Here is a 24,637-nt window from a genome sequence, read left to right as displayed (position 1 = left end):
GGCTCCATTTTTCGACCAGTTTGTGCTCCAAACTCAACAGGGTCGATCTTCCTAACTCAAAAGGGTCTTTCCATCCTGGGTCTCGCACACACCTGCCTGAAGCACGTACCCTCCTAGTCTAGATGGTCCAACGGAAGCAACGCCACGAGTCACGAACCGTGCGGAAAAACAAGTCGTGACATTACGCCCAATTTCGGCTGTGTTGAGCCCAAACGATTGAAAAAAATGCTGTTCTTGAAAAAAAAAATACAATTGCAAAAGACACAACATTACAACTTACAAGAAGACCTATTCTCCAAAATATATGCAATGATAAGATTTTATTTTACTACTAGTTCATTGCCTATCAGATATACATTATAAATTGGTGGCATATGTTTGATTGTTCATACAGTTGAAATGGCATTGCTTAACACGACTTGTAACCAAATTCCTACCATTCAAACTGCTGAGAAACCGAAAAATTTCATATATCTAGGATATCAAGAACTTCGAATAAAACAGGTTTAGAACAAGAACAGTCACCCACTTCAGTTCATTTGGACTTCGAAACCATGTGCTCCGATTTCTGTTTATCAAGAGTAGCAATATATTAGCCATGCCCACGACCTAAAAAGCTATATGATATCAAGCCACTTCATAATTTAGAAGCAAAATTGACATAAAACATTCCTCGGGAACCCAAAAAATAAGATTGAAGGAAAATAGAATCCCACTTGAAAAAATGATATTAAGCTACATGATATTTTGCATTTGGAACCCAGAAAAAAGATGGAAGGAAAATAGAATCCCACTTGAAAAAATGATATTAAGCTACATGATATTTTGCATTTGGAACCCAAAAATAGGAGGGAGAAATAGAATCCCGTTTAGGTGGAAAGAAAATAAAAGAAGAGTGGAAAATATAATCCATCCAAATTCATACATGTGGGGACTATATTTGTGTCTACTTTCTTACTTTTCCATCTTCTTTTCTTCTAATTTTTCATGACCTCCAAACACAATACAAAATATTGATTTTTCCCTCTTATACTCCATTCAATTTTAATTTTATTTTGCTTTTTTTGGGTTTTACACAGAGCTTTATGAAGGAGAACAACTCTTACTTCATAAGTCCTTTTGAAAGAAAAAAAAATCTCGGATCCTCTGTCCCTCATTTCTCTGTTTTATCCAATCAAATTATAACTTGCTATCACTTTTTCAACCCTATTTTAAACAGAAAAATATAATTAAGAGAGTGATGACATGTTATAATTGATTTGAAAGGACATAATATGAGAGAAAAAAATGGAACTAGAATCCAGATTTTTTAGGCATTTAAATAAAATAATCAGCTAATAAACCGTTATTTTTAAGTAGGGATGAGAATTTGGCCCGTTACGTGCGTTCCTGTTACATGATTTTAACGGGTCGGGTAATACCCGTTCTTTTCGGGTAAACGGGTAATACCTGTTTAGGTTGTAACGGGTCCGGGTACGGGGTAATATACGGTTACCCGGGACCCATCCCGTTAACTTTTAAATATTTAAAAATATAATAAATAATCATATGTTTACCTAATTAAAATATGATCATATATCAAGACAATAGAGGAGTTTGGGCTTGCCTGCTCGGAGTAAGGCAGATATTTCCCGTCGAAAGTCACAACAACACGATCTTTCCCATCAACACCTTTGGCCTTGTCAACCGAGCAGTAGAAATCTATGGCTGACATACTATAACATAAGAGAGTTACAAAAACAAATTGAAATTCTGATGAGGGTAAATAATTGAAAAGGCTTGCAAAATTCACTCACATGCCGTCACCAAACTCTTCGTTGATAATCTCCTTGATGCTCTCCCCAAAATGCATGATTGCTTCGTTCAACCTGCAACATTTTTCCAAACGTTGGAAAATCTAAAAGACAGGTTTATTACTTCATAAAATTACTGAAACATCCTTAATCCTAAACCTGTACCTCCATTCTTGCACACGGAGTACAAAAGAAAGTGTCGGCCTAATAAAAACGATTTCTCACTTACAAAGTACACCAAAGCTGTTCTTATTTCTCACCAGCAGTAGACTTGTTTTAGATACTTTTGATAACCATTTTCATTTCAAGATTTAACAAGCACAAAATACAAACCACCAAACTTGTATTACCAAAGCTTCAAAAAGAAGACACAAAATAATCAAAGGTACCAATATACCACAAAAACAACAGAGTTGAGGCTCAAGCATGATGAAGGGAATCTCTTTACTCTTTTGCTTACTCCAAAATCTTACTTGTTACCAACCATTTCCAAGCTCATGTCTTAAGAACATCAGGCAAAAAGATACGACCAAGCGAAAAGAAGATAGTACGAATCGACATCTACACAAAGATACTGAATTCCCAAATTGAAATCACCTATAAACAGTCGGATCTTGAATCAAATGAGGATCGTAAGACCTCATCGGAGGCTTCGTCATAAGATTGAGAAGATCATCGCTGAGTCCGGGCAGAGAAGCTCGAAGCTTCGAGGCGGTCCCGGGATTGAGACGAGCTTGGCGTTTCAGAAGCTGTGCAACGTAAACATTTGTCAGACCGGTCTCCTCTGCTATCTCATTGTAGGACTTGCCTGAACTCTGCTTCACGCCTTGCAGTTGAGCGATCACGTGCGCTTTGTTGTGCGCATCCATTTTCCTAGACCAGAAGATTAACACATAGGAACTTGTAGATTTCAAACAATACCCAAAAATTGTGACAGACAGTGAAATTCATCAATTGCGAAGCTCAATTTTGACTTCCTGCTTGAAAATTGTCATAAAGAGAGCAAAATCGAGTCTGGATTGATTAGGTCAATATACAGGACTGAAATAAACACAATAAAGCACAGGACAGCGAAAAGAGGATCATTAAAGCATTGAAGTTTCATCTTTGTCGTATGCAACGCACGTAGGTTTTAGAATCGTGGTAACGCTCATATGACTTACGTTTACGAGCCAGAAGCACTGTGTGAAGAGTTGTACGTAGATCGGCGAGTTTTGGCCTCTGGTTACCGATGAAAGTGTAAAAGAAGAAGATGACAATGAATATAGTGAAGATAGTGAGTCATAATTTTGTCTCTGTCAAGGAGGATTTTCCACATAAAGAAATAATAAAATGCGATTTTGTGATCAAACTTCTGTAAAATACGTTACAGGTGTTCATTTTTAACGTCAACAATACTAAACATTATTCTAACCAGTAAAAAAAAACAGCGTAAATATATGCCTTTTTTTATTGTTGTAAAAAATTATCTTATAAAAGATTATAAATGACATAAAACGTCACTAGTACTCCGATAATTCGAATGGTTTTATGTCAGCTCAATAGAGTTATTATGACAAAACTATCAAAAAATATACGAGTTGCTGATGTCAACTCGATATCCCAAAATTTCCACAATGAGTATTTTTTACGTTCCTTTTAGCTAATATATATAAGTACACCAGCCGCATCAATTTACTGATTAAATCTGTATAGAAAATTATTATTATTATTATTACAAATAATTGGCTGCGTAGCCATCTTAAACACTAGTAATTTGATTTTAGCCAACCTTTTGTTAATTTTCCGTAAATAGCCATCTTGCTTACGTGACAGCTTATTAATTGAATTAGTTTTACATCTTTGCCCTTATTTAATTCAAAATTTTGAATAAAATATTGGAACCGAATAGGGAAGTTTTCAAATTTGAAATTTGAATTTTCTAGCAGATTTTGAAAGTTTCCCGCGCATTTTTATTGTTGATTTGTTTTCTAATTTCGGTAAATAACATTAAATTACAATTTGAGAATATTTTCCATTTATTGGAAATCTGTTATTTATTTTGACTAGATCTTTCTTGATCCAATTTTACATTCAGAATTTATTATTTCTTAACGTGTTTTTTAATTCTAGAATTTTAGAACGTCCATAATTTGTTATTTGTTTTCATAATTTTAGAACGTCCAAAATATTTTCAGAAATTTTTTTCAGTTTATTTACACGAATATACTGTAAATCATCTTTGTATTTACAATGCATTTTACGATGAAACAATTGGTGTTAACTATAAATTAACGTCGTATTTACAATACTGGATAAGAATTCACCAGAACAAAAATCTCAGCAAATTCACAATCACTGAAACAAATCTCATACACTCAAAACCACCAGCAATTCCGAAGAAGAAGAAGAAGAAGAAGAAGAAGAAGAAGAAGAAGAAGAAGAAAAAGAAGAAGAAGAAGAAGAGAGAAAAAATCATCTTTGTATTTACATATTTACAATGCATTTTTCGATGAAACAATTGGTAAAAACTGTAAATCAACGTCGTATGTACAATACTGGATAAGAATTCACCAGAACCAAAATTTCTGCAAATTCAGAATTAATGAAACAAATCTCATACACTCAAAACAACTAGAAATTCCGATGAAAAAGAAGAAGAAGAAGAAGATGAGAGAAAAAAAAATGAAGGACATCATAATACAAGACATCATGTAATCCCTCCACCAATCCAATCCGATAGGCACAGCCCATTTTCCGTCACCATCGACGAGCGTCGATCGATGTTGCAGAGGGTGGGCGAGTGTCGGAGCCGATGTTGCATAGGGTGGAGCGTCGGCCGATATTGCAGAGCGTTGATTTTTGTTTTTATCGGTTTTGTAGAGATAAAGAGAGAGTATAGATATTTGCATTAATGGAGTTTAAAAGCTCCCTCAATTTGTGGGAGTAGTTATGGCCGATTTTTTTTTTCAATTTGAATTAATGAGAGTAGTTATGGCAGAATATTTTGGTTTAAATTTTTTAATATTTGGTGTGTAAATGGGCGAGAATTATGTGGGGACATTTTGGTATTTTATTAGGTCGTAAATAGGTTGCTGTGGCTATTAACAGGAAATTAACAAAACGCTGGCCAAATCCAAAATCTCTATAGCCGTGTGACTATATAACTATATAACCCTTATTATTACTATTATTATTATTATTATTATTATTATTATTATTATTATTATTATTATTATTATTATTATTATTATTATTATTATTATTATTATTATTATTAAAAAAGTAGAGTACAAAATCATTATTCATTCTATAGTATAATGATGAAAATACCCTTTGTAACTTTTGAATTTACATTTATACCATTATTTATTGCCGGTATAGAATTATCTTATAGAATTATAAAAATACATCAACCAAACCGCAACAATCACGGGTATTTTGCTTAGTTTTATACATATATAAATGGGAGGAGACTCTCTAACAAATTACTATTCATTATATAGTACCTTCCCATTTAATTTTTCGAAATTACAGCTCCTCTAACATAATATTACTAATTATATGTTGCAAAATTATTACTTCTTAATAGTAATATTTAAAAGTAATAATGGTTTAAAAGCAATAATTTACAGCCAATCTCACATAATCAAATTCGAAATAATGTGAGAGGGACTGTAGAATAAAGACGGAGTGTTTAAAAGCAATGATGGTTTAAAAGCAATCATTTACAGCCCCTCTCACATAATCCATAATGTGAGAGAGGCTGTAGAATAAAATTGGAGTACTTCATTCTACAAATATTTATGCCTTATTAAAGTTGCAAAAGTATATGTATGTCACTGTCGAAATTACATTTATGCCATTAATTAAATTACATATTTGATATAATATATGAAAATAAAGGCCACAAACAATATTTTTAATATCTCTTAATTTATTAATATCAAAATATATCAAGAAATTTGAAGCAACGCGCATATATTTTGCTTGTAAGGTATATGTTGTAACGGTCATGGTGATTTTTTTTCAACTATTTGTAGAATAAGAACAATGAAAATAATGGCTCAAAAGTAATGATTGCTTCTGACTCATTCATAAGTTCTACATACATATTTAACTATTTTCTAATTTATTTAAAAACAAAATGTACAAGTAGTATACTTTATGAACATGATGCTTTTTTTTTTTTTTTTTTTACACTAATTGCTTCTAATTTTAAAAACAATGTTATTACAAACATATTGCTTTATATATTGTTGTCAGCCTGTCGTAGACCGACTGGGGAAAAACAGTCATAACGGACTATGCTTACCGAGTCGGACGCTCTTCGGCCATCACGGCGCGATCCGACAAACCATGTACGGACGGACTCGCTCAAGGACCCAAGGCGGCCTTCTCCTTGACGCCCAATGGCCGATCGGCCTCAAAGCATGGCCGGTTGTCCACCTCCTTGAAGACCAAGGCCGATCGGCCCGAGCATGGCCGATCACCGACCTCCTTGAATACCTAAGGCCGATCGGCCTCTAAGCATGGTCAATCGGCCATCGCTGATAAGTGAGATTCATTCACACTTATCTATGGCTCTTAGATAAGGATCGGAACTTGTTCTTAGTGTTTTTGATGTTATTTTGTAGTTTTATGATGTTTTCAGGATAAAGAGAGTGAGAGAAGGCTGTGGTGCGAAAACGGGCTGAATCGGAGCTAAATCGAGGCAGTTATGGCCTTTTGAAGTTAAGTCAACAAAAGTCAACGACGGTCAAACAAGAAGTCAACGTTTCAAGGTTGGCGCGCCGCGCCCTGGTGCTTAAATTTTACACCGAGAGCTCGAGCGGACGACGCGCAAGAGAGGCGCGGCGCGCCTTCAGTAATTCACGAGTGGCGCGGCGCGCCTGTTATGTGGCGCGCCGCGCCAGTTGCTTTTTCAGCATTTTGGAGCTCGTCTTTTAAATCATTTCTGGCCCTTGGATCTCATCCAAGGGTCCATATTTGCTCCGAAAACCTCTCTTAAACCCTCTTATACACTTATTCAAAGTGAGAGGGGAAAAAGGTTTTAGAATAGAACACTTTTTATTTTTGTTTTGAAACCTTGAGAGAGAAATGGAGAGAGAGAAAGCTATAGAATAGAACACTTTACTTTTAAAAACTAGAGAGAGAAAGTGAGAGAGAGAAAGTTAGGGTTTAACACTCATTTTTGTTCTTGAGCTTGGGAGTGAAGAAGAAGAGGGAGAAGTGACAACCTCCATCATCCTCATCACCTCCATTTGTTCATCCTTAACTCTCTCTCTTTTATTTATTGTCTTTACTCATTCACTCCACTTATTGCTTTGTTGAACATATTTTAAGCTTTCAAGCATTCTATTTGAGTTTGTGTTGACTACTTTTATCTATTGAGCATTAAATATTGTGATTACTTTATTGTTTTATCTAAGTGGAATATTGAAGTAGTGTTTGAGTTAATGAAAGCTTTATTTGGTTGTTGAGATTAGCATTCAATGTCTTGTTTCTTTATTGTTTTACTTCTTTTACTTATTTCAATTTTACTTTGTTTATTCTTAATCATGAGTAGCTAAGTAGATTTGGGGTGCGATGTAGTTGAGTAGTTGAGTTGGTTGGTCAAACCTTTAGATTAGATTTTGTGCTTCATGGTTGGGTTGAGAGTGAAATATTATGGGTATGGGTTGTGTGTTAACGCTAATTAGAGTAGCTAACTAATTAGTGAACCTTAGACGAGTTTAGAAACCGAGAGGTAATAAACGAGTGAGCTCTACCCGTCCCATCGTTAACCTTCCTAGAGCTATAGAAAGACTAGGCGGTAGATGTAGTTGATTGAAATCCCGGGCTAAATGCGGTTTTGTGTTTTAGTAGGACCCAAACCGAGAGGTGTAAGTTCGACACGTAGCTAGATTCCTAAAGACTCGAGAGAGATTAGTGAATGTTTTAAGAGGGATTGAGACTAAATTTTACAACTCTAAACCCGAGCTTAGAATCGTATCTTGACCGACCGACTCGATGAAATAACAAAATCGTACCCCTTCCTTTTAACTTGTGTTTAAGTATTGTTTTCACTTTTGTTTACATTTCATCTTGTTCTCAAAACAATAAAAAAACCCCCATTTTTCATTTTCCATAACTCGAAAAAGAAAGCTAGTGAGTTTGCTTCGGAAATAGTCTAGAGTACTTGTGGGATCGATATCCGTGCTTTTGCATTCTATTACTTGACGACACGTTCGCTTGCGTCGTGTAGAATTTTTCTTTAGTTAAGAAAATTCCCATTAAGTTTTTGGCGCCGTTGCCGGGGACTACGGTTATTTTCGATTGAATTATCTAGTTTAATTTTTGAGTTTGCTTGTTATTATTGTGTGCCTCATATGTTTTAAAGGTGCATGCGACGACTTAACCCTCCGCTCATTCCTATCAATCATGAGATCGAACGGACTTGCCGACGAAACCGAGCGGAGGCAAGGCGAGCCGCCATGGAAGGAGACAATGAAGCACAACATCGTGCTCGTCGAAACGGAGAACAAGTGGAAGAACGAAGAACCATACTCGATTATGGTCAACCCACTTTTGACGAGCATCAATCGGCGATACGAATTCCGGAGATGGAAGGGAACCCGTACTTCGAGATTAAAACCTCGATCATTCACATGGTGCAAAACAATCAATTCGCCGGTTCCCCCTCCGAAGATCCGCAAGACCACATCAACAATTTCTTGCGGATTTGCAACACGTTCAACCTCCCTCATTTGTCCAAGGAAGCCGTGTGTCTCCGACTTTTCCCGTTCTCCATCCGAGACCGTGCACATGGGTGGTTATCCTCGCTTTCTCCGGGTTCGATCACCACATGGGATGAATTGTGCTCGAAGTTCATCTCACGATTCTTCACTTTTGAGAAGATGACCCGGAGGAGAAACGAAATCCATAACTTTGGACAATTCGACGGAGAGTCCCTCTACGAAGCGTGGGCTCGCTTCAAGGACATGATTCGGAAGTGTCCGGGCCACGGTATAGCGGAGTGGGTGCAGCTACAAATCTTCTATAGCGGGCTTACGGCCTCGACTCAAGACCGAGTCAACACCGCATCGAGAGGCTCACTTCTCGACAACACCACCACCGATGCATTTGCACTACTCGAGAAGATGGCCCAAGTGAACGACCAATGCCCGGTCGAGAGGAGAATTGCCGCGAGAGAGCCGATAACTCCGGAGATGGAGCTCCTCAAATCGTTGACAATTGAGGTAGCCAAACTCGCGAAGACCGTCCATGGTAGAGAAACGGCGAAGGCGGTGGGGATATCTCACCACAAGTGTGGTTTGTGTGCGGGTCCTCACCCGACGGACGAATGTGGCGAGATAGAGGAGTCTAAGTTTGTGGGAAACCACAACAATCGTCCCACTTACCAAAACTCAGGGAATTATTACACGGGAGCGAGGAACAATCATCCAAACTTCTCATGGAGAAATCCTCAAGACCAAGTGGCAATGCAACCGGCTCCACCTCAACACCAACAACCATACCTTCCACCACATCATCAACATCATCAACACCCACCGCCTCAACAACACCATCAACAACACCATGGGAGCTCTCAATACCGGAATAATCCTCCTCCTCAAGACAAGAGACCGAATCTTGAAGAATTAATTGCCCAAATGGCAATTGAAAACACCAAGTTCATGACGAACACCACGGCCGCACTCGAACGCCAAGAAGCGGCCCTCAAAAGCAACTCGGCCCAAATAAGAACTCTTGAAGTTCAAATGGGTCACTTCGCTAAAGCCATGAGCGAGAGATCGCAAGGGTCCCTTCCAAGCAACACCGATATCAATCCTCGACCACAATGTAATGCCATTACATTGAGAAGTGGTAATGTGACCAACAACTCGACCGAGAGTCAAGAGAAGAAGAGAGGAAAGGCACACGTGGACGAGTCATCACCGACAGATCAAGCTTCACCGACAATGCTTCCGATCGCTCCACTAAGTACCAAGGTTCCCGTTCAAGTCCCTTTTCCTCAACGCCTTAAGAAGAACGAGCTCGACAAGCAATTTGGTAAGTTTCTTGATATCTTCAAGAAACTCGAAATCAACATACCATTTGCCGAAGCGATAGAGCAAATACCAAAGTATGCGAAGTTCTTAAAGGAAATCATTACCCACAAGAGACGGATAAGCGAAGAGTGCGACACTATCACTCTCACCGAGGAGTGTAGTGCGATTATCCAACGGAGGCTACCCAAGAAGTTGAAAGATCCGGGGAGTTTCACCGTCCCTTGTGATATCGGAGGCTCGAATCTCGGGAGAGCGCTTTGTGACTTGGGAGATAGCATCAACTTGATGCCGTACTCGGTCTTCGTCAAGCTAGGAATCGGGGAAATCGCACCGACTCGCATCACGCTTCAAATGGCGGACCGATCGATCAAGTATCCGCGGGGAGTGATTGAGAACGTACTCGTTAAGGTGGATAAATTCATTCTCCCGGGGACTTTATTGTGCTCGACATGGAGGAGGATCGGAACATTCTAATCATTTTGGGGAGACCTTTCTTAGTGACCGCCGGTGCGCTCATCGATGTGCAAAAAGGAGAATTGAAGTTGCGGGTCAATGGCGAAGAAGCTCATTTCAACGTCTTCAACTCGGTGAAATACCCGCGAGCTAGCGACGATGTGTTCCGCATCGACATGTGTAACTCCATCATCAACGACTACGCTCACCAATCCACCGATTCACTAGAGGTATGCCTTCTAAACTTAATGGATTTTTCTAATGACTTGTTGAAATGTGAAGCTTTAGATGAGGCAAAGTACATGGATAGCTTTGAGCCTAACCGGAAGAAGTACTTTGAGAGTTTGGGGGAGAGACCACCACGAGTCCTTCCGTCAATCGAGAAGGCACCCGAGCTCGAGCTTAAGGAGTTACCATCACATCTCCGATACTCCTACTTAGGAGATGAGTCTACACTCCCGGTGATCATTTCCGCGCACTTGAGCAAGACGGAGGAAAATAAACTTTTGGAGGTATTGCGAAGACACAAGACCGCTATAGGATGGACTTTGTCCGACATCAAGGGCATTAGTTCATCCTATTGCACGCACCGAATCCACATGGAAGACGGTCACCGCCCCTCGGTCGAGCATCAACGGCGACTTAACCCGGCGATGAAAGAAGTGGTGAGAAAGGAAATTTTAAAGTGGCTTGACGCCGGAGTCATTTACGCCATCTCCGATAGCCCTTGGGTGAGTCCGGTTCAATGTGTGCCAAAGAAAGGAGGCATAACGGTGATGAAGAACTCTAACAACGAACTCATTCCGACTCGGACGGTGACCGGTCACCGCATTTGCATGGATTATCGCAAGCTCAACAATGCGACCCGGAAGGACCACTTCCCGTTGCCTTTCATCGACCAAATGCTCGACCGCCTCGCCGGCCACAACTATTATTGCTTCCTTGATGGCTACTCCGGATACAATCAAATCGCCATCGACCCCGAAGATCAAGAGAAGACCACTTTCACGTGTCCATATGGCACGTTTGCTTTCCGGAGAATGCCATTTGGACTATGCAATGCACCGGCGACGTTCCAACGGTGCATGATGGCGATCTTCTCCGACATGGTGGAGCGTACCATCGAGGTATTCATGGACGATTTCTCAGTGTTTGGTTCCGATTTTGACCAATGCCTTGAACATTTGTCCATGGTGCTTGCGAGGTGCGTGGAGACAAACCTTGTGCTAAATTGGGAGAAGTGTCACTTTATGGTGAAAGAAGGCATTGTGTTGGGTCGTCGAATCTCGGCGCAAGGATTGGAGGTTGACCGAGCCAAGATAGAGACAATTTCTAAGTTACCTCCTCCAATATCGGTGAAGGGAGTTCGAAGCTTTCTCGGCCATGCGGGTTTCTATAGGCGCTTCATCAAAGATTTTTCAAAGATCACTAAGCGTCTTTGTGGCTTGCTCGAGAAGGACGCGAAGTTTGTCTTCACTTTGGAGTGTTTAGAAGCCTTCAACACTCTAAAGAAGATGTTAAGCACGGCCCCGATCATCACCGCCCCGGATTGGGACTTGCCCTTTGAGTTGATGTGTGACGCGAGTGATTTCGCGGTTGGAGCGGTTCTCGGTCAAAGGAAGGACAATGTCTTCCACACCATCTACTACGCAAGCCGAACCCTCAACGAAGCTCAACTCAACTACACCACCACCGAGAAGGAGCTCTTAGCCGTGGTGTTTGCCTTCGACAAGTTCCGGCCGTACGTCATCGGAAACAAGGTGGTAGTCTACACCGATCACGTCACGATACGTTATTTAATGACGAAGATGTTGTCAATGGTGCCCAAAAGAAGAGTAGTAGTGTCTATTTATGTACATTTGATGTCATATAGTCTTACGAAGACTCTTGCTTGTAATTGCTTATTCATTAATAATAAAGTTGAAACGTTCATTCATTCTTTCTTTGTTTGAAGCTTTATGATAAAACCTTAGGGCGTGTTTGGTACGTAATTGGGAAAGTGTTTTCCACTTTTGTAGTTTGCATTTTGTTTTACAATAAAATAAAAACGTGTTTGTTTTACAACTGAAAAAAATTATTTGAAAAACTTTTCAAGTTGTATTTCACTTTTGTGTATTATTTCCAAAAACAGCTTTTATCTGTTTTACGTTTTTTCCACTCACTTTTCTCTCTCTCTCTCTCTCTCTCTTCAGTGGAATATTTTAAGTGTATTCAGAAATGAGCTGAGCTGTACTTTTACAAAACCTCAGCTCTCTCTCTCTCTCTCTAGAAATGGCATCTCCATCGTCGTGAACGTAACAACGTCTGTAATAACCATAAAATCATCTTCTGAGAAGCTCCGCCGCCGAGAAGCTCCCGGTGTTGCTCTACTTCCACGGCGGCGGCTTCTGCATGGGAACCGCCACCTCCGCCATGTCCCACAGCTTCGCCGCCGCCGTCTCCTCCGGCGCTGGTGCCGTCACTGTCTCCGTCGACTACGGCCTCTTCCCGGCCCGGCCCATGCCAGCCTGCTTCCACGATTTCTGGGCCGCCCTCCAGTGGATCTCGGCCCACGCTGACGGAGCCGGGCCCGACGCGTGGCTCAACGCCCACGCCCACACCGACCTCGGCCGCGTCTTCGTCGCCGGAGAGAGCGCCTGCGGCACCATAACCCACCACGTCGTGGCTCAACTCCCTGACACACGCCATTTATTTGTTGGTCTTTTTAAAAAAAAATTGTTATTCATTTCTTCTTTATAAAGAATAGTATTTAAAAATAATATTGACAATTCTTTCATACGTGGGAGATCGGACTAAGTCATACTACATAAATATATAGATTATAAAGAATAAATTGTATATCTAAGTCATTAAACATAATATCTCAATTATATGTGATCATTTAATCTTAATATAATGTCATGGCTGCTTGTACATTTGACATGCGATTTACGTACGTCAATGTCGGATGCAGAATGATTTCATATTTATGATGACAAAATAAATTTTGTATACAATCTAAACAATAATGTCATATTTATATTTTGTGTAGTTAAATTTTTGTTTAAAAAATATTTTTGAGTGAAGAAATTGTTTCCATGTACCAAACAGTTTTCCCTTTTCATTTTTTCAAAAAAAAAAAAAAAAGTCAAAAGTGTACCAAACAGTTTTTCCAGTTTTTTCAATTTATCAAAAACGAAAATGAAAACTGTACCAAACAGCTTTTTAAAAACAACTACAAAACAGTTTTTCAATACAACTACAAAAATTAGAAAACAGAAAACAAAAAACTTTTTGAGTTAACTATCAAACACAACCTTAGTCTTTTAGTCCATAAACAAACTTAACAACTTACGAAGAGACAAATGTAGATTTGCATGAACAAACTCTTCGTAGTTTGCTTAAAACGATATATTCGCAATCTTAGGGTCAAAGGACTATTGACCTCAGTACGATTGTTAGAAGAATCTATGATGTCTGGTTATGAGGCATTGAGAGTTGGAGACTCTATAGTTCTTCTAGGTATCTTTCGAAGGTACTGAATTGACCAGTGCACTTCTATAGACAAGATAAAAACAAACCATTTAACCTCTTATGTCTCGAAGTCACTACGTATGAATTGCATCACGCTTACCTTAATCCTGAAATGAGACATGCCATTTCACAGCTTAGTATTCTCATTTGAGAAAGTCAGAGTTCGGACTCACTATGTGATTCCGAACAGGGCCTATTGGTGAAGTACTAAGTTGTGAGTATGTCATGAGTAACTTTGTGAAGTTCTCATAGATATGGAATTCATGTACAAGATTGCTGAAATGCAATGTATGTCACCTCATGCTTTGTTCCTTGGAGTGTGAATAAATGAACTGGCCAGTGTCCAAATTGAGTCCTGACTCTTTTGGATGAAACAATGTGACTTGTTAGCTCCTCGTCAATACATTGTTTCTAACTTATTCACAAGCGACAAAGGAGTTGAGGAAATAACAGCTAGAAGGGTAAAATGGTAATTTAGTAAATCCCGACTAGCTGATGACATTCATGAAGGGTAGCATAGATAATATTCAGTGGATCCGCTCATTATAATTAGGTGAATTCTTGAGTAGAAAATAAATTCATTTGAACCGAGAGATTTTCAGTGTCAGCTCTTTAGTGGAGTCAGTTGGCATTAAACTAAACTTGGAAAAGGTTTGTGAACTTTTGAGTCCAAGTGTTTAGCTCAAGCTTTGTTCATTTGGGTCCATGAGGTCACTGTCACGAATCACATCGATAGGAATAGTTAAACTGGAAGCTAAGTCAAAACAAGAACGAAAATAGTTAAAAGGGTATATTTGTCTTTTGAGACATAGGATGAAATGAATGTCAATAAATTTTTTGACAAGGTCATTTGATGACATGCATCACTCGGCCAATACTAGTCTTATTGGGCCTTGTGGATTAATTTCATTTCATAAGAATTTTATTGAAAATTCTTAATGGGCCTTTCTCATGTTGTCATGAACAAATGAAGAAGCTTCTAGAAGCTCCTTCTAGAGAGACTTGGGCGCCTACCCTATAGAGAAATAGGAGAGATTATTTTGTGCATAAATGTATCAAGATACTTGCCAAAAGAAAAAGAGGAAACAAATTTGCATATGCATGCATAAGGGAATCGGCCATGTTGAGAGAAAAGGCAAGCCATGAACAAAATTGGAAACAAATCAAGGCTTCTAGAAGCCTTGTGTTGCCCGAGTGTCTCAAAGGGAAAAAGAGGAAATTGGGTCATGAATATGTGATATTCTATAGAAGAGGAAACTACCTTATTGAAGGTGAGACCTCTCCTATAAATAGGAGCCTCATTTCCTCACAATTCATTCATCCAAGTTTAAGAGATTTGAGAGACTCTCTCTCTAGAACTTGTGGCCGAAAATCCTCTCTCTCTCTCTAGTTTATTTTCGATTTTTTCTTGTCTTGGCACCTAGGTCCTCACTCGACCTAGTGTTTAGCTCTGCGACTTCAAGACTTGTTCTTAAGTCGTAGTGTTTAAAAGTGCCCACTCACTGATTCCTTTTATTTCGAGTGATTTAGTGATAGAAACTATCGTGGTTGCTCGAGGTGCCGAGGAAAGAAAGAGAGACGTGCTGCGAGGGGAGACGAGCGTTGCAAACTTTCCAACAGCTTCTTCAAGGTTCAAGCTTCAAGAAAGGTTAGTAAACTCTTAGCTCATATTGTTTTTAATTACATGTACTTGCTTCTTTGTCTAGGTTAGTAAAAACTGTTTTTACTTGAAAAGAAATTTTTTAAAATTCCGCCGCTTCCCGAAGCGTTTAATCTTTTTCTTAAACCATAGATCAATTCCAACAAATGGTATCAGAGCTATGGTCAAAGATTAGCATGTACATGTATTTAAAAATATGAGCTTGAAAATCGTTTTCGAAAGTTTACTAATTTTGTGACAAGTTAGAATTGTTATCTTAGATTTTTTTTTAATTTATTGCTCTTGCCTTTAAATTAAAAACCATGTTGTTTTTCTATGATTTTGGGATGATATTAAAACACATTAGAATCAGTTCTAAAAGTTTTTAATTTTTTATTTTGAAAAACGTGTTTTAAAGGTTTGAGAAATTTCGAGTAAAATTTTGTGACTAGTTTTGTTATCTTTCTAGTTTCTTATTTTTACTTGAATCGTTTTATGCTTGTTGTTATTTCTTTTATGCCTTGTTATTACCTTGCTAATAAAACACAAATAAAAGCTTTAACAACCTTCATAAAACGTTCCGTTACACTCGATTCTTTTTCGCACCTATAAAGGACCAAGCTTTAATTATTTCTTTTTCTTCGAGCTGGAGTAAACCCGCATTAAAAGTGGCATTACTCTTTGCTCAGAAATCTAAATTTAATGATTCTTGAATCAAATTAAAGGTCTGTCTGTCCTCTGTTCAATCCCACCGGTTTCGGCTCAAAAGGACATCGGAGCCGCCAGATATTGCGATTTTACGCAGAGGTGCGCGGCTGTCCGAAACTCCAGTTTTTTAGAAATCCGGATTTTTAAACCCCACTACCATGAGTTATAGAACTCTAATGAGAAAATTTTCTTGAGCAAAAATGTTTTTCATATGATTATAAACATGATGTGTAAGATTAAAATGTTTTGATTTTTGAAAGTTTAATTGAAATTGAGTTTTTACAAAACTAGTTTGAATTTTGAAAAACCGTTTTCACTTTCAAACTTGAAAATATTTTGTCATCCAAATCAAATAAGTTTTCAAAATGTTTTCAAAACTATATCTATATCACATATGTTCAAAATCTATATGCTCTTGAAAATTTGAGTGGGAGGTCTCTTTGTAGACAAGCCGAAAAATAAAAAGATGTGTAATCTCAAACTTTCAAGTGTTCGAGTGAGTTGAAGTTCACACTTCCCTCATGCTCTTTCCCGAAATAGAAAATAGGAAAAGATCGAGTATCTAACTTGTGCCTTTATGCACTAATACTACTCTGAACATGTCGATCTAGGATTCTCTTCTAGTTGTCCGCTCTGTCGCTCTTTAACTAGGAAATCTGTTTCCGAACTTATAAGAGTCGATGAACTAACTCCAAAAACTAAGTGGGAGGGTTATACTTGTTGTTTGTAACCCACGATCCCCAACACTAATGAAAGAAGCAATTAACATGGGACTAAGAGCCGCTCTTGCGACCCTCACTTAAATGGGAGTACTCCAAGGCGTTATTGCTTCGATCATTGCTCAATGAGCTACGTCCGAGAGTGAGACGATGATGGCAAGGCCTCCCCTTGGGGGATTATTTTTCAAAGTTGACCTTTTGGACTAAGTGGTTGGTTGCACACTTAGGCTCAATCCCTAGTAATCCTCCCTTGAGGCTCTGCGAAAGGATGTGAGTGATCAAACCAATTTAAAAGGTGGCTAGTCAAAATAGATGTATTGACATCTTGGCTTAGCATTAATGATGTGTCATTTACTTATAAATGGAGATTTTTTGCGGCCTTCTCTCGAGGGAGTAAATTATCATTTGGTTTATAACACCTTTGGATTTTATAAAAGTCTTAATAAAACTTAAATCCTAAACCAAAGACTAATCATAAACTTGTTTCAATATGTCTCTCAACCATCTCTCAATCTTTCTTTCCTCGATCTAACTCGAAAACGAAAACTACGTAGATTCGAAACGTAACCTCGACATAATACCGACCGTTAACAAGCACAAATGGGTACTCACCACCCCGTGTCCTCTTCTGATGAATGATGATTCGACTCAAGAGGACAAAGACGCCTTGGCGGCCTGGCTCTGCTCCGATGAGATTGTGAGGTGCTATATCTTGGCATCAATGAATAATGTGTTGCAACAACAACATCGTGACATCGAGACTGCCGCCGACATGCTCGACAGTCTCCATGAGATGTTTGAAGGGCAAAGGTGTCAAGCAAGGCAAAAAGCAGTCCGACAGTTTATGAACTGTCACATGAAGGCGAGGACTCCTGTTGGAGACTTTATGATACTGATCATTAGTCATCTGAGTAAAATGGAAATCCTCGGATCTGAGATTGATGGGAAGAATGTCATAGATGTGATCTTAGAAACTCTCCCCGCATCTCTTGATACCTTCAAGTTGAACTACTCCATGAACAAGCTAGAGTACACTGTTACCAAGCTTATGATGGAACTTCACACTGCTGTAGGTCTCACTAAGAGAAAGAGGAATCAAGGAGAGGCACATGCTACTGAGCACAAAGCCTCCGCCTCTAGAACTGAGAAGGGACCTTACAAAGCCGATAAAAAGAACTGTCCTGCCTATCTCAAAGCAAAGGAACGTAGTATTGTACTAGTTACCGAAGCATGCTTAATAGCTGATAATGTATCAACGTGGATTCTTGACTCCGCTGCTACTAACCATATTTGTTGTTCGTTGAATGGTTTCAAGAAAACCAAAAGCTTAGAGGAAGGCGAGTTCTGTTTCAAATGGGGTGATGGGAGCCTGGTGTCTGCAAAGGCTGTGGGATCCATGACGCTGTCTTTTGAAGACCGCACTTTAAACTTGAATAATGTTTATTTTGTTCCTACCTTTGGGAAGAACTTAATATCCGTTGCTCGTCTTCGTGAGCAAGATTAATGTTTAAAGTTCATTAAGAATGGAATTCGTATTTCGTTTCCTGATAATTCTTTAGTCACTGATGCATGTATGAAGAATGCTCTTTTCTACATCTATCCCACTCAACCTTCTCTTTTAGACACCGAAATAGATAACGATCTAATTAGGGAGCCAAAGAGGATCAAACTTTCTGAATCCTCCGATCTAACAAAATCAACATACCTATGGCACTTAAGACTTGGTCATATCAGTCTAGATAGGATTAAGAAACTTGTGAGGGATGGTCCACTCCAAGCCTCTGCAATAGGTTCACTACCTACTTGTGAATCATGCATAGAAGGAAAAATGACTAAGCGACCTTTCTCCGATAAGGGTCGAAGAGCCACTGAGTTGCTGGAACTGATACATTCTGATGTATGTGGTCCGCTCAGCCAACAGGCACGTGGAGGATACGAATACTTCGTTACCTTCTCCAATGATTACTCGCGATATGGGTTTGTCTATTTGCTTAAACACAAATCCGAGACCTTTAACGTATTTAAGGTCTTTAGGGCTTTAGTGGAAAAGCAAACTAGCAAAGTGATCAAAACCCTTCGATCCGATCGAGGTGATGAGTATATGTCTGGAGAGTTCGATGACTTTCTTAAAGAAGAAGGTATCGCTTCTCAACTTACCGCACCTGGCACACCCCAACAAAACGGAGTGTCAGAGAGAAGGAACCGAACTCTAATGGAGATGGTTAGATCAATGATGAGTTACTCATCACTCCCTCATTCCTTTTGGGGATATGCCCTCGAAACAGCCGCTTATATTCTGACCAAGTTCCGTCCAAAACGGTTCCTGGTACTCCTTATGAACGATGGACTGGCCGTAAAGTTAGTTTTGGCCACATCAGAATTTGGGGTTGCCCTGCACATGTGCTAAGGCAAAAGACTAGCAAGTTGGCTAGTAGGTCAGAATTGTGCCTGTTTGTGGGATATCCAAAGGAAACCAAAGGTTTTACTTTCTATAGTCCCGAGGACGATAAGACTTTCGTTAGCACGAATGCTCGTTTCCTTGAGGAGGACTTTATGAAGAATGCAAAACCTAGAAGCAAAATTGTGGTTGAAGAAAAGTTGGGTGAGGAAGCTTCTACCTCATCTGTAAGAACTGTTCTTACCCCAACTGAAACACAACCTAACTCATCAGAATCTCGTCAAGTAGTATTTAGACGTAGTGGGAGGGCTACTAAAAAGCCTGACAGGTACATGTCTTATGGAGACTCTCTTGTAGCCGTCTCCGACATGGATGACCCTGTTTCCTATAGCCAAGCGATGGCTTGTTCTGAATCAAACCTTTGGCTTGACGCCATGAAAGTTGAAATGCACTCGATGTATGTCAACAATGTCTGGAAACTTGTAGACCTTCCTGAAGGGATTAAACCCGTAGGGTGTAAGTGGATATACAAGAAGAAAAGGGGTCCTGATGGGAACGTTGAGACGTTCAAAGCACGACTTGTGGCGAAGGGTTATACCCAACAAGAAGGGATTGACTATGAAGAAACCTTCTCGCCAGTCGTGATGCTTAAATCCATCCGCATACTCCTATCCATAGCTGCAGCTCTCGACTATGAGATCTAGCAAATGGATGTCAAGACAGCCTTTCTGAATGGCAATCTTGACGAGCGCATTTACATGGCTCAACCAGACGGTTTCGTGGATGAAGGTCAAGAGACCAAGGTTTGTGAGTTGCTTAAGTCCATTTATGGATTAAAGCAAGCATCTAGGTCATGGAATATCAGATTCGATGAAACTGTGAAAAGCTTCGGCTTTGAACAGTCAATAGATGAGCCTTGTGTTTACAAGTTAATACACGAAGGCAAAGTTGTGTTTCTGGTACTATATGTCGATGATATACTACTCATTGGTAATGACGTGGGTAAGTTATCTGAGGTTAAGGTCTGGCTGGCAAAGCAATTCGATATGAAGGATCTAGGAGAAGTCGCGTACATTCTGGGGATCCAAATCTTTCGAGATAGGAAAAATCGGACCCTGTCGCTCTCTCAAGCATCTTATATTGATAAGGTGATGGATCGCTTCTCAATGCAAGACTCCAAGAAGGGTCAAACACCCTTTAGGCATGGAGTTTCACTCTCTAAAGACCAGTCTCCCAAGACTGCACAAGAGATTGAAGACATGAGGAAAATTCCTTACGCCTCTGCCGTAGGAAGCCTCATGTATGCCATGCTTTGCACTAGACCTGATATATGTTTCGCCGTTGGCGTAGTTAGCCGTTTCCAATCCAACCATGGACCCGAGCACTGGATTGCTGTTAAGCATGTTCGTAAGTATCTTCGAAGAACTAGGAACTTGATGCTTACATACTCAGGTACTGACCTGACTATGACGGGATATACCGACTCCGATTTTCAAGCGGATAAGGATTCCAGGAAATCCACTTCGGGATCTGTGTTCATCCTGAATGGTGGAGCTGTTGTGTGGAGAAGTATTAAGCAATCTTGCATTGTTGACTCCACAATAGAAGCAGAATATGTGGCTGCTTGTGAAGCATCCAAAGAGACTGTATGGCTTAGAAAATTCCTTAAGTATTTGGAAGTTGTTCCAAACGTCGACGAGCCCATGACCCTTTATTGTGATAATAGTAGGGCTGTCTATTTATGTAGATTTGATGTCATATAGTCTTACGAAGACTCTTGCTTGTAATTGCTTATTCATTAATAATAAAGTTGAAACGTTCATTCATTCTTTCTTTGTTTGAAGCTTTATGATAAAACCTTAGTCTTTTAGTCCATAAACAAACTTAACAACTTACGAAGAGACAAATGTAGATTTGCATGAACAAACTCTTCGTAGTTTGCTTAAAACGATATATTCGCAATCTTAGGGTCAAAGGACTATTGACCTCAGTACGATTGTTAGAAGAATCTATGATGTCTGGTTATGAGGCATTGAGAGTTGGAGACTCTATAGTTCTTCTAGGTATCTTTCGAAGGTACTGAATTGACCAGTGCACTTCTAGAGACAAGATAAGAACAAACCATTTAACCTCTTATGTCTCGAAGTCACTACGTATGAATTGCATCATGCTTACCTTAATCCTGAAATGAGACATGCCATTTCACAGCTTAGTTTTCTCATTTGAGAAAGTCAGAGTTCGGACTCACTATGTGATTCCGAACAGGGCCTATTGGTGAAGTACTAAGTTGTGAGTATGTCATGAGTAACTTTGTGAAGTTCTCATAGATATGGAATTCATGTACAAGATTGCTGAAATGCAATGTATGTCACCTCATGCTTTGTTCCTTGGAGTGTGAATAAATGAACTGGCCAGTGTCCAAATTGAGTCCTGACTCTTTTGGATGAAACAATGTGACTTGTTAGCTCCTCGTCAATACATTGTTTCTAACTTATTCACAAGCGACAAAGGAGTTGAGGAAATAACAGCTAGAAGGGTAAAATGGTAATTTAGTAAATCCCGACTAGCTGATGACATTCATGAAGGGTAGCATAGATAATATTCAGTGGATCCGCTCATTATAATTAGGTGAATTCTTGAGTAGAAAATAAATTCATTTGAACCGAGAGATTTTCAGTGTCAGCTCTTTAGTGGAGTCAGTTGGCATTAAGCTAAACTTGGAAAAGGTTTGTGAACTTTTGAGTCCAAGTGTTTAGCTCAAGCTTTGTTCATTTGGGTCCATGAGGTCACTGTCACGAATCACATCGATAGGAATAGTTAAACTGGAAGCTAAGTCAAAACAAGAACGAAAATAGTTAAAAGGGTATTTTTGTCTTTTGAGACATAGGATGAAATGAATGTCAATAAATTTTTTGACAAGGTCATTTGATGACATGCATCACTCGGCCAATACTAGTCTTATTGGGCCTTGTGGATTAATTTCATTTCATAAGAATTTTATTGAAAATTCTTAATGGGCCTTTCTCATGTTGTCATGAACAAATGAAGAAGCTTCTAGAAGCTCCTTCTAGAGAGACTTGGGCGCCTACCCTATAGAGAAATAGGAGAGATTATTTTGTGCATAAATGTATCAAGATACTTGCCAAAAGAAAAAGAGGAAACAAATTTGCATATGCATGCATAAGGGAATCCGCCATGTTGAGAGAAAAGGCAAGCCATGAACAAAATTGGAAACAAATCAAGGCTTCTAGAAGCCTTGTGTTGGCCGAGTGTCTCAAAGGGAAAAACAGGAAATTGGGTCATGAATATGTGATATTCTATAGAAGAGGAAACTACCTTATTGAAGGTGAGACCTCTCCTATAAATAGGAGCCTCATTTCCTCACAATTCATTCATCCAAGTTTAAGAGATTTGAGAGACTCTCTCTCTAGAACTTATGGCCGAAAATCCTCTCTCTCTCTCTCTAGTTTATTTTCGATTTTTTCTTGCCTTGGCACCTAGGTCCTCACTCGACCTAGTGTTTAGCTCTGCGACTTCAAGACTCGTTCTTAAGTCGTAGTGTTTAAAAGTGCCCATTCACTAATTCCTTTATTTCGAGTGATTTAGTGATAGAAACTTTCGTGGTTGCTCGAGGTGCCGAGGAAAGAAAGAGAGACGTGCTGCGAGGGGAGACGAGCGTTGCAAACTTTCCAACAGCTTCTTCAAGGTTCAAGCTTCAAGAAAGGTTAGTAAACTCTTAGCTCATATTGTTTTTAATTACATGTACTTGCTTCTTTGTCTAGGTTAGTAAAAACTGTTTTTACTTGAAAAGAAATTTTTTAAAATTCCGCCGCTTCCCGAAGTGTTTAATCTTTTTCTTAAACCCTAGATCAATTCCAAGAGAAGAAAGATGCCAAGCCTCGGCTTATTCGATGGGTTCTCTTGCTTCAAGAATTTGATGTGGAGATCAAGGACATGAAAGGAACAGAGAATTTGGTAGCCGACCATCTCTCTCGTCTCGAGACCTTTGAGCACATCCACGATCGTGCCAAGCCCATTGACGACTTATTCCCCGACGAGAAACTCATGGCAGTTCAAGGAGTCGCACTACCATGGTATGCCGATTATGTCAACTATTTAGTCGACGAGGTGATTCCGGAAGACCTCAAGTCGTACCAAAAGAAGAAGTTTCTCTCGGATGTTCGAAGGTACTATTGGGAAGAGCCGATTCTCTATCGGCAATGTGCGGATCAAATCATTCGTCGGTGTGTTCCGGAAGATGAGATGGACTCGGTGATGAGGCATTGCCACAAGTTGGAATGTGGAGGGCACTTCGGCCCGACACGCACCGTGGCTAAGATTCTCCAAAGCGGTTTTTATTGGCCGTCGATCTTCAAGGATTGCCGAGAGTTCATCATGTCGTGCGATCGATGTCAACGGACGGGAAACATCTCCAACCAAAACGAGATGCCATTGACAAATGTTCAAGAGATCGAACCGTTTGATGTGTGGGGAATCGATTTCATGGGACCGTTCCCATCGTCTTACAACAACAAGTATATCCTCCTCGCGGTGGATTATGTGACGAAGTGGGTTGAAGCTAAGGCGACTCCGATGAGTGACGGTAAGGCGGTCCTAAACTTTCTCAAGAAGAACATTTTCTCTCGTTTCGATACTCCTCGGGCCATCATAAGTGACGGTGGATCTCACTTTTGCAACAGTCAATTCGAAGCACTTCTCGCCAAGTATAGCGTGACTCATCGGAAGGCATTGGCTTATCATCCTCAAGCCAACAGCCAAGCGGAAGTTTCGAATCGAGAAATTAAGCAAATTCTCGAGAAGACGGTTGGAAGTTCCTTGAAGGATTGGTCCAACAAGCTCCACGATGCTCTTTGGGCCTACCGAACCGCGTTCAAGACGCCCTTAGGTATGTCTCCGTATCGACTTGTTTACGGGAAAGCTTGTCACTTACCCATAGAACTTGAGCACAAGGCTTTGTGGGCAATGAAAAAGCTCAATTTTGACTACCAAGCGGCGGGGCAACAAAGACTTCTTCATCTCAACGCGCTTGACGAGCTAAGGACCGACGCGTACGAGAACGCTAAAATCTACAAAGAGAAGACTAAAGCATGGCACGACAAGCATCTCGTGCGAAAAGAGTTTGTAGTGGGCCAAAAAGTTCTTCTCTTCAACTCTCGGTTGAAACTTTTTCCCGGAAAATTGAAGTCTCGATGGTCCGGCCCGTTCGAAGTCGTTCAAGTATTCCCATACGGCTCGGTGGAACTCAAGGCTGCCAATGGATCGACCTTCAAAGTGAATGGACAACGAGTGAAGCCATACTACGCCTGACTATTCGAGAGTGAACGGGTAGTCACTCTCCTCGCACCGGAACAATGAACGAC

The 24,637-nt window shown here is 39.8% G+C and overlaps 2 protein-coding genes across 2 annotated transcripts; one reads left to right on the top strand and one right to left on the bottom strand.

The window, feature by feature from the left end:
- Positions 1 to 301: 301 nt before the first annotated feature.
- On the bottom strand, positions 302 to 3,101 carry LOC149393714 (cyanate hydratase-like). Its single transcript, XM_089616300.1, has 5 exons — positions 2,957 to 3,101; positions 2,391 to 2,666; positions 1,797 to 1,868; positions 1,607 to 1,715; positions 302 to 568 (listed from the first exon to the last, which is right to left on the bottom strand). Exons 2-5 carry the CDS (start codon positions 2,660 to 2,662, stop codon positions 536 to 538), a joined length of 486 nt encoding a protein of 161 aa, XP_089472426.1. The 5' UTR covers positions 2,663 to 2,666; positions 2,957 to 3,101; the 3' UTR covers positions 302 to 535.
- Positions 3,102 to 8,248: 5,147 nt separating this feature from the next.
- On the top strand, positions 8,249 to 10,300 carry LOC149393713 (uncharacterized). The gene has a single exon (XM_089618127.1). The coding sequence runs from the start codon at positions 8,249 to 8,251 to the stop codon at positions 10,298 to 10,300; it is 2,052 nt and encodes a 683-aa protein (XP_089474253.1).
- Positions 10,301 to 24,637: the final 14,337 nt, after the last annotated feature.

The sequence above is a fragment of the Urtica dioica genome, chromosome 6 (genome assembly GCF_054948205.1).
Source record: "Urtica dioica subsp. dioica isolate 48M chromosome 6, U.dioica_male_clone48M_v1_H2, whole genome shotgun sequence".
Taxonomy (NCBI): domain Eukaryota; kingdom Viridiplantae; phylum Streptophyta; class Magnoliopsida; order Rosales; family Urticaceae; genus Urtica; species Urtica dioica.
This window is presented reverse-complemented; position numbering and strand designations above follow the sequence as displayed.